The following is an 11017-nucleotide window of genomic DNA, read 5'->3' on the forward strand; positions in this document are numbered from 1 at the left end:
CAGTACAATAATTTACAATTCACAATGAACACATAAATTATGTTTAATTAAATGCAAACTGATTTCAATGTTTAATTCAAAATTAGTACATTTATTAAAAAATGAATACAATTCCTGGCCAAAAATCATACTTATTTATCTACATAAGATACAGTATATTTGTCATTTAATTCACATTAAGAGAGTTGTCACATCATCCTTATATACATCCTATTATGTTACATGTGTCTTGGTTGCCACGTCTGCTGCTTTACTCCTTTTCGAGAAGTACTTCGGGCTTGATCCAGTGACATTTTTCAGACTCCACTGACACCCAGAGTGACCTGTCTGCTGGTGTCGTCAACGCTATTATTCTCTGTAAAGTAAACGGAAGAGAGGCACCATTATTCCCAGTATTCTTTAAAAAATAAAATAAAATGGCGCTAAAACAAATATGAGCCCTGTGATGTGTATGATGACACCTGAGGGATTGATCCCGGTGTTTTAGCCACACTGTAGAGAATCCACAGAGGAACCATGATAACTGAAGACAATGCAAGTAACAGTCCCAGGGCGTGTCCCCACCAGGGGTACTGGTAGCTGTTATTGTATTTCAGAGGGGTGAATTGGACAAGAAAGAAGAGTAATACACCCTGTGGATGTAGAACACAAGAAAAGATGCAGTTAACAAATTAAAAAATCACCCCAGTTTTGTGATAACCATGACAAGAACCGTATCTAAAGTTCTGCTTCCATAATAATGCCCATTTTTGACATATCAGTGAGGTAATAACTTAATGTTATACACTGGTGGATTGATATACAACAACAAAAATATGTGTTTCTTTATACTATTTTGCTTCATAAAAACTTTAATTTTAACTAATGACAAGAAATTTAAAGGTTATTGCACTCTTTTTTTCTTCTTTTTTACTTCAGTTCGATGGACATTGTACTGCTCTCTCTGGTGGGTGCATGCGTGTTGGCCACCTGGGGGCAGTATAATTCATATATATGGATAAAATGTAGTACATGGAAACGATTGCAGCTGCTTAGTAAACTGCAGGAATATATTACTTGTTCTTCACAAAGGATAAAGAATATACCCCTGTGATGATGCTTACAAATTCTACCTACATGTGTTTCTTCACTGTTTTCGTTCAAATATACAACGATTAATAAAGGTTTGTAACAACAGCAACACCAATGCTACTCGTTAGCCTCTCTATGGTATTTCTCATTATGTGTTAGCATTAAGCTAGCAGATATTAAATACACAACATGGACGCTTTATTTTTTAATTTGATTTTTTAAAGAATTGCCCAATTCAACTATTGCTTGTTGTGAAGTGAGTTGATTTTATTTCTACAGCAACTCTCACAATGGAGACACAAAGTGGCTGACATGGTTTAAATCCAAAATAGTAATCGTAGTAGTAAACATGCCTGCAATTGTTATTGCATGGTCAAAGAACTGAAATAATGGAGTTTACTTACTGTAGATAAAAAAGGAGTAACATACTTCCAACAATATTTCATATAAAATGAAGGCCGATAGCCAATCATATCCTTGATTCTATTGTAATAATTATCAGCACCTTGGAGACAGATAGAAAGTTATCAGGTTATGTTATAGATTACATACAGTAAGTATCTTGATGTTTTTTTTCTGTTTGTGTGTCTTTAAAGCTTACCATATATCCATCCTATGCAAAGTGACTCCAGAAGGGCAAACGTGATCAGGGGGATGCCGCTGCAGGCATAATAGTCAAAAAGCTGGAAAAGATACAGTCCACCCTGCGGGCCACAAAATCAACATCAGAAAGCGACACCGGAACTCTGCAGCGTCAAAAATTCGCTAATACATGTCCAGTGAATAGCAAACACAAAAATGAGTTGTAAATATTTGAACACACTCGCCTCAGTGACCATACATAGGCCGACGCATAAGGAAATGCCACACAGAACCAGCAACAGGATTTTACGTCGGTGTCCAGTGAAAAACACGGATGGGTACAAATCTGATATAGATGTGATCAGTCCTTCAAGATACACAAACTGCGGGGGAAATTATTATTTTTTTAAATTATTTGTGGAATAGAAGTCATTGTTTCGAAGCTATCATTAGTTTATTTATTTATTTATTTATTTTTGGGTTGTTTATGTACTAATATATCTCAAGCAAAATGTCATGAATTAATTGAATACCGGTTTATTTATTTCTTTATTAGTATTATCGTTTTAAAGGCAGAATCATTGACACAGCACTTGTATTGGATAGCATTAGCTTGTACCTAATTTTGTGAATGTTTGAAAATACTTTCACCTCACTGTCGATTCCCAGGAAGATAATCATGATGAAAAAGAAGGCAGCCCAGAGTTGCGGTAAAGGCATCATGGCTACTGCCCGAGGGTATGCGATGAATGCCAGGCCCGGACCTGAATTGAGATCAGAAATGAGGAGAAACTACATCTGTCATCGTGTGGAGAGCCAAGTGACTGCTGGTAATCTCATCATCATTCAGCACACATGTAAATAAACAAGATGGCAGGTATAAAAGCAGCATGGTGCGGAGGATTTCAACACCACAAAAAAAAAAAACTAAATAATAAACATACACTATTGTCTCTCACTCGATTATTTTATCACTTTCTAAAACTTTAGAAACTCTAATGAACTACTAAAATGCTCTCATATAAGTATGAAGCGTTCTCACACGCTACTTAAATGCTCTCATATTATTTTGTCACTTTCTCAAACTTCAGAAATGCTCATACGCTACTGAAATGCTCTCATACACGCACAAGCGCTCTCACACCCACTACTAAAATGCTCTCATATAATTATTTTGTCACTTTCTTAAACTACAGAAACGCTCATACACTACTGAAGCGCTCTCACACACTAAAATGCTCTCACTTGATTATTTAGTCACTTTCTAAAACTTCAGAAACTCTAATGAACTACTAAAATGCTCTCATACACGTATGAAGCGTTCTCACACACTACTGAAATGCTCTCATATTATTTTGACAGTTTTGTCTCAAACTTCAGAAATGCTCATACACTACTGAAATGCTCTCATACACGCACAAGCGTTCTCACACCCACTACTAAAATGCTCTCACGCAATTATTTTAGTTACTTTCTAACACTTCAGAAATGCCCATAAACTACTGAAACACTCTCATACACTTATGAAGTGCTCACACTTACAAAAATGCTCTCACACAATTATTTTGTCACTTTGTCAAAATGAAGAACTGCTTATACACGACGGAGAGGCTCTCATACACTTATGAAGCGCTCTCACACCCACTACTAAAATGCTCTCACACATTTATTGTGTCACTTTCTCAAAATACAGCACTATTCCTACATTACTCAAACGCTCTCATACACTTATGACTCTCGCCAATGCAAATTGACACAAGCACAAGCGTTCTCACACCCACTACTAAAATGCTCTCACGCAATTATTTTAGTTACTTTCTAACACTTCAGAAATGCCCATAAACTACTGAAACGCTCTCATACACTTATGACTCTCGCCAATGCAAATTGACTAAAATGTTTTTTGCTCACTCACTCACTCACTCCTGAATTCCTCTCTCACTTACTACCAAAACGCTCACCCAAATACTCCTGAAGTGAGCTCTCACCACAACAATGAAATGTTTTTATTCACATACAGTACCGAAACGCACTTACACACAACTGAAATGCTCTCACTCACGAGATTTTTTCAGTCATTCACACTTCAGAAACATTCACAAATTGCTGAAACATGTATATCTGTATATTTTTCCTATTTCACTATGCGTGAGAGCATTTTAGGGGGGATTTCTCAGTTGTGTTTGTGAGAGGTAATCCAAATGAGACATCAAACATTACAAATTTGTTACTGCCATTCTTAATGTCTTTGGCATTTCAAAGCACATTGCGAATTTCCCATGATGCACATCATTTAACAGTTTAAATTTGACTGTACAGGAAAATGGTGGCACCTGATTCGGCAACTTCCGAGATGTCCACACCCAGCTCATATGACATAAAGCCAAGCACTGAGAAGATTGCAAAGCCAGCGACAAGGCTGGTTGAACTGCTCAGGAGGCACAGTGCAAATGTGTCTCTGGAATGAAGAAAGTTACACATGTAACACGGATGAACAAAACAACTGCGGGTTCGAGTTTTTCTTACTTGTAGCAATTGTTATTATATTTGTTGTAACTTCCCAAAGATGCCAAACAGCCTGTGCAGACAGCATAAGAGAACAATATCTGGCTGGCTGCATCCATCCACACCTGTGTTTTATATACAATACAGAACAGTGATCCGACTCTGACATGAATGTAAATAAATTTGTTATATATTTGTGAGGCAGATATGTTAACCACGATTACACCGTGCTTCTAAGACTGCCGTTGGTGCAGATTGGGAAGAAATCACGCATTTACTGGCTTTACGGGAAAGTGGAGAATATATTTGACTTACTTGCGGCTCAAACAGACGTGTGGGATCAGGAGAGAGGTAAAAGCGAATTCCATCCATGGCCCCAGGCAAGGTCAGACCACGGACCAGCAAAGCAATCATCATCACGTAGGGAAATGTGGCCGTGAAGTAGACAACCTGTAAGGAGGTCACCATGAGCACAATAGTTTGACTTTTTTTGGGTGTGCTATTTTGGAGGGAGTCATTATTGTTTAGCATATCACCTTTCCTGAAGACTTGACACCTTTCCATACACAGAAGTAGCAGATAATCCAGCTGAGCACAAGACATCCAGCCAGGTCCCAGCGAATACTTCCCATTTCTTCAATCCCTCCAGACAAATTCAGGACCCTCCTCCTAAATAAGACATTTGATTTCTATCTGAATCTGGAAGACGTCAGCCGGCCTCACTGATTGGGTCATGTAGGCAGTGAAAGAATACGTACTGCCAGAATTCTTCAACTGAAGATGTTGCGTTTGCAGAGATGTTCGTTTTGGAATGACTGTTGCGATAATCAACACAGTCACCTTTTAAAAAAAAAAAGAAGAAGAAGGTATATTAAGTTTAAAAAAACTATAGTGTTAGAAGAATATACTAATCAGGTATAAACATGAACCTAAATGTATTTATTTTTTATTTATTTATTTTGATACACTGTATTACTGAAAATGAATAACCTAGTAGTGCACTGACAACATGAGTAATATGGGGTAGGACTAGACAAGTTCTTGTACTAGTCCCTTTGAGCATGGAAACTGCCTTGAACGATGACATCTATTGATGATCCTTTTCTATTTTTCAATTTTTTTCTCCATATCTTGTAACGTGTTTATATGTTCAATAAAAATCAATCAATCAAAAAAGTAATAAATCTCAACTCCGAGGCTAACGTTTTCTCTCATTAAGTTAGGGAGAAAATAACTTTTGGGATCATCCTTTATGGTATATTTACAGTAAATTCTGTAGAGTAAATTTGATTATATTTAGAGTGGGACCAAATAGACTCCGTTTTAGAGTAATATTTACAGGTGGAAGAGAGTTAACAAAGAATTGAGGGGAAAAAAGTCACTCAAGGGTGGAGGAACAAACTCACAACCATCTGCTGGGGAGACATCGCTCGTGTCAGCTGGAATCGTAACTATTTGATATAAGCAAACAGTAGGAGGGGGCATAGCTCAGGTGATAGTATAGCAGTCTCACAAACTGAAGGTTGTGAGTTTGTTCCTTAACCCTTGAATGACTTTTATTTATTTATTGTTTTAATTCATTTTTGTACTCTCTTACAAGTGTAAATATTACTCTAAAACTGAGTTTATTTGGTCCCACTCTAAATAGAGTCAAATTTACTCTACAGAATTTACTGTATACAGTTTCAACTGTTAATATAGGGTATTCTAACCAAATTTTAGGTGTGGGGGGGTTGGGGTTTTGTTTTGGGCATTTGTGGCAGGGCTCAGTCCCTATTCAACATGAATAGTTTGTTTGTTCACAGTAAAATTTACTCTAAAAAGACTAAATTCGAGTAAACTTTACACTTTGAAGAGAGTAAAAAAAAAAAAAAACACTCAAGGATGGGAGGAACACAACCACAACCTTTAGCATGGAAGACAGCCACTCTACCACTTGAGCTATGCGAGACGTCTTGCCAGTTAACATATTGCTGGTGTGTCCAAAAGGAGACCAAAAATTATATATATATATATATATATATATATATATATATATATATATATATATATATATATATATATATATATATATATATATATATATATATATATATATATATATATATATATTATAACTCTCTTCAGAGTATAAAATTTACTCTATTTAGACTGGGACACAATATAGTATTTTCAGAGCAAAATTTACTCTACAAAATTGACTGTGTTTTTATTCATTTTTCTTTTCTTTTACAACAGGTTACATCGATCACATCATTTGCAGCATTGACATCCAAAAGAAGGGCTGACGGATTGAAGCTATGGATGGCTTAAATAGTGCGATTGTACTCAATTCAACTCAACTTTATGTATAGTGCACGTTAAAAACAACCGTTGCTGCATACAAAGTGCTGCACATGGAGCAAAAATTTGACATTCAAAAACAATGAGAGTGAAGCAACAAATTCATAACATAAAAACAGTCAACATCATAAAACATTGACTGGCCACATCACGGGAAAAACTCAATTTCCCATTTCACAGATGAGGGTGTAAACATGCGTGGAAAGCCATGAATCTTTGCACACATCCTGGCAAATAAAGGAAATCTCTGCGGTGTGCAATGTGGTCTGCAGGTATGTCCGTCGTGAGTTGCGTTATCATTCATAATGTTAAGTGAATATGACGTACCTGTGTTCCAGGTGTTGTTACAGCTGGCCCAGGGGAGTTCAGAATGGAAGGACGAAAAGAAGTAGAGGAAACCCCATGCCAGGATGATGATGTAATACATTACCGTTAACAACATGACCACTAGACTACCATATCCTAACCCTGTAAACAGTTCAGCAACTTAAATGCCAACCAAAATTTTCTGTCACCTACCTCCGTGTTGAAAGTTTGACATGAGCTGCATACCTTCAAGTAAAGGACAAATTTTCCTCCAACAGGTGATACCACCTTGACCGGTTAACTGCCCCAGAGATACTTCGATGAAGAAGATGGGGATTCCGCAGGTCACCAGGAACACCACGTATGGGACCAAGAAGACCCCTAAGAGGAGACGACCGGATGACAATTGCAGTGTGTGACTCTTTTTTAAAATTTCTTTATTTTTATTTTTATTTATATTTTTTTTTCCTGGAGAGCTCAGTATTGTTCATTTGGTAATTTTACCAATTTGACATGTCATCATCATTGCTCTCTCTTGTTTTTTTTATTTTTTTATTTTTATTTTTTTTAATTTTGTATGTGGGTGAGTATCTGTATGTGCATGTGCGTGTGTGCAGTGTGTGACTCTGATGTTGCATCCTCTTACCGCCTCCATTCTTGAAGCACAGATAAGGAAATCTCCAGACATTCCCCAGACCGATGATTTCGCCAACAACCGCGAGAATGAATTCTCTCTTGTTGGCCCATTTGCCTCGCTTGATCAACAGAGGATCCTTTGGATCTTGGTCTTTTCTCAGTGGATTCACTTCGGGACTATTTGTTGGCTCCATTTGCACTTTGACCTTGATCTTGAGAACGTAAATACAATGTAATGGACCCCACACACGCACAGCAACACATTAAGTATCCGGAAAGGTCCGATGACAAAATAGTTTCCACTGTCAATATATTACAAGCGACTTGGACTTCATTTGATTGAAAAAATTACCTCCGCACAGGAAGGCTGTTGTCTACGTTCAAATCCGGAACCTCAGGCCGATATACTAACAGTACCACCCCATTTCGCAGAACGGCCAAAATCATCGACCATCTAGCTGAATTCTAAGGAGTATCTCGGCTGTAGTTTGCGATTTATAGCCCAAAATATTCATTATTAACTCCTCACTAACCATCTTAACCAGATGGTTTATTCATTGACTGTATGCTTTGCAGTTCCAAAGTCAATATAAAGTGTGTTTTGTTTGTAATCATTTTTCCTTAACTAATTAAATGACATCAGGTTTATTGTTCCATGACTTTTACCCAATCAAAACACTGCACAAATGTGTGAACTATTTTAAAAATGATTACACTCTACCGCGGTGGTAAATTGAACTTGACTCGTGTTGAACGACATGAAATGGCAGAGAATGAATTTAAGCAGAAATTACTAGATAATGTTTATCAGTAAAACTCAAATGAGATGCATCAAACGTGACTAAAATGTACCTTGAGCTCTGTTCCTTGGATCCAGTTGTGGGTTTTTTTTTCCTGAAGATGTCTTGTAACGGATTGTTAAGTGTCAGTGATGCTTTCATAAACATGACCCATCCGAGTGTATTGGACCAATAGGAAAAAGTGATATGATGTGCAGTATGCCCACTGTTCTTTTTATTTTTTCCTTTTTTGGGGGACAATTCATGCATGTAAATCTGAATTTGACACATCCAGCTTTGATCGATAGTCAATAATCAAACCATACTTTTTTTTCTTTTTTTTTTCTTTCTTGGGAGAGCTCAGTATTGATCATTTGACAGCACTGCTCCATACTGCGGCCTGCCCCAACCGATGCCCCCAGTTGTGTGGTGCATTAAAATTGGAGGGGAGCTGCAGGCCTACCCCACTCCCCCCCAAAGTGTGTTATGTGTCCTCTATGTCTAAAATGTATTGTGCAAAACTAGTGCAGTGAGTTAAGAGGAGCGACCAGCTGGGCCACCCCCCAACCGGGCGGGGGTGGGAGGCGCACCCGCCCACCAAATCCCCCACCCACCCCACCGGGACCCCGGCTCGCCCCCCGGATACTGGGGCCCGCCCGAAATCAAACCATACTTGATAACAAATAGTTGATGTACAGTAGATATATACAGTAGTTCATCAAATTGTTCTATGTGAATGTTCTCTGTTCACGTTCTCTCAATCCTGAAACAATATTGTGTCCTAATGATGTAAAATTATAGCCAAAGCCTACATAAATAAATTTGCCTAATTTCCACTTGACTGCTCTGAGTAGAAAAAAAATTGCACTTGTTCACTTGTTTGTCTCCTTCAGTTAAACTTTGTGGTACATCTTGAGTAATAACATTGGTTATTGTTTCACCAGTGAAGGCACGACACTGTTTGGGTGGAATAGTGGGAATGGTGTCAGGTTGCAATCAGTGCATAAAAGTTCTCCATGTTAGATTATTAGCCATTCTTTTGTCAAAATATTTACTCATTTAGAGCTATTATCATACTCCATGTTCAATTTCTTTAAAATTTGATTAAAAAAACAAACTAAGTATTAGATTGCTTTTGCATGTGACTAGCATACAAACCAGGCAGAGCGCTGTAGAAAATGGATGGATGGATGGATGGATGTTGAAGTTGTTATATACAGATGCTCTTTTAGTAAATGCGGTGACAGTGTCCTTACGTTGATCTTACTGCCTACAACAACCTGTAAATTATACATAGATTTTTCTAAGTGACAGCTTTCATCTTATGTATCTATTTTATTATTTATTTGAGCAAATTTATAAAAACAGTGTGCATATTTTGTGACAGTTTCCCTCCCTCTCCTGCTGTGGTTCTTAGAATGGTGGTGGTACACGGGCTCCCTCTAGTGGTATGCAAAAATAATCATTGTCTTAGTACTGTACAGTTCTTTAGAAATCGAAATTTCCTATAGTTTAAGCAGAGTGATTATTTATCAAACGGAGCATAATGTTACAGTAGCTTACAATAAAATAATTTTCCTATGGCTTACGCTTTTTACTTAACTGTCCGAAATGGTGGTACTTGAGAAGGTAAGTCTTTTTAGGTGACATTTGGTATAAAAAGTTTGAGGACCCCTGCTTTTTTTTTGGTCTAAAATTGTATTGGGATTTACTACACAATAATACAAATTATCTTTGTTGTAATTGCGTCTATGCTACTGTCTTTGTCAGGTCATGCATGGAAAACGGTATTTAAAAAATTTGTTTATTCTTGATAAACGTGTTAAATAGATAAGTAAGTCCATCCATCCATCCATTTTCTTGGCCGCTTTTCCTCACTAGGGTCGCGGGGGTGCTGGAGCCTATCCCAGCTGGCTTCGGGCAGTAGGCGGGGTACACCCTGAACTGGTTGCCAGCCAATCGCAGGGCACACAGAGACGAACAACCACACTCACATTCACACCTAGGGACAATTTGGAGAGTTCAATTAACCTGCCATGCATGTTTTTGGAATGTGGGAGGAAACCGGAGTACCCGGTGAAAACCCACGCAAGCACGGGAAGAACATGCAAACTCCACCCAGGAAGGCCGAAGCCCGGACTCGATCTCACGTCCTCTGCACTGGGAGGCGGACGTGCTAACCAGTCAGCCACCGTGCTGCCCCTAGATAAGTAAGTAAATAAATAAATACGTTTGCATTGGCGTCATCAGGTTGCAGCCAAATAATTCAACCAAATGATTGTTGTGCAAAACTGATATTTTAATAAATAAATAGCCAAGTATAAAAAATAAATAATAAAACAAATAATGATAAGAATTTCTGCAGGTAGTCTGATACATTGCATACGCTTTCACTTTGCAAAGGTGATATTTTAATGCCGTCACAAGAGGGCAGCAACATATCCCTTAACTTCCACAGTAGGCCCGTCATTCATAACCTTGGTATTCAGCATCCCATAATTTGATGATGTCATTTTTGGACATTTATTAGCCTTGAAGTGTCAGTGCAAAGCATTAAATCCCTTCTGGCAGTAATTTGTGTAAACGGCCATGAATTTGTCCCCACTGTGCCAGGTTACATTTTGGGCAAGATTTTTCCTTCCTTTTTTTTCTTTTTTAATGACATGGATTTTGATAGATGAAAGGATCAAAGGTCGTTGGATCACGTGACAGTCGGATTCGCGCCGGTCGTTTCGATTTGTGCGCGCTTCCGGTTGGCCTTCGCGTCGACCGGAACGGACCAATCAGAGAGCTTC

The 11017-nt window shown here is 38.0% G+C and overlaps 1 protein-coding gene across 1 annotated transcript; it reads right to left on the reverse strand.

The window, feature by feature from the left end:
• Positions 1 to 243: 243 nt before the first annotated feature.
• On the reverse strand, positions 244 to 7637 carry LOC144042667 (sodium- and chloride-dependent GABA transporter 2-like). Its single transcript, XM_077555540.1, has 14 exons — positions 7454 to 7637; positions 7054 to 7188; positions 6829 to 6969; positions 4917 to 4998; positions 4695 to 4827; positions 4474 to 4608; positions 4180 to 4283; positions 3987 to 4111; positions 2305 to 2417; positions 1899 to 2036; positions 1673 to 1775; positions 1476 to 1576; positions 462 to 632; positions 244 to 355 (listed from the first exon to the last, which is right to left on the reverse strand). Exons 1-14 carry the CDS (start codon positions 7635 to 7637, stop codon positions 251 to 253), a joined length of 1770 nt encoding a protein of 589 aa, XP_077411666.1. The 3' UTR covers positions 244 to 250.
• Between the last annotated feature and the right edge of the window lie 3380 nt (positions 7638 to 11017).

The sequence above is a fragment of the Vanacampus margaritifer genome, chromosome 2 (assembly GCF_051991255.1).
Source record: "Vanacampus margaritifer isolate UIUO_Vmar chromosome 2, RoL_Vmar_1.0, whole genome shotgun sequence".
Lineage (NCBI taxonomy): Eukaryota > Metazoa > Chordata > Actinopteri > Syngnathiformes > Syngnathidae > Vanacampus > Vanacampus margaritifer.

What these genes read in the sequence shown, in the direction of transcription:
- LOC144042667 (XM_077555540.1), bottom strand. Translation starts at nt 7,637, where the DNA reads ATGGAGCCAACAAATAGTCCCGAAGTGAATCCACTGAGAAAAGACCAA. An exon ending in GTGCTTCAAGAATGGAGGCG is followed by an intron (nt 7,189 to 7,453) that starts GTAAGAGGATGC and finishes GTCTCCTCTTAG; the next exon opens with GGGTCTTCTTGGTCCCATAC. An exon ending in AATTTGTCCTTTACTTGAAG is followed by an intron (nt 6,970 to 7,053) that starts GTATGCAGCTCA and finishes AACTGTTTACAG; the next exon opens with GGTTAGGATATGGTAGTCTA.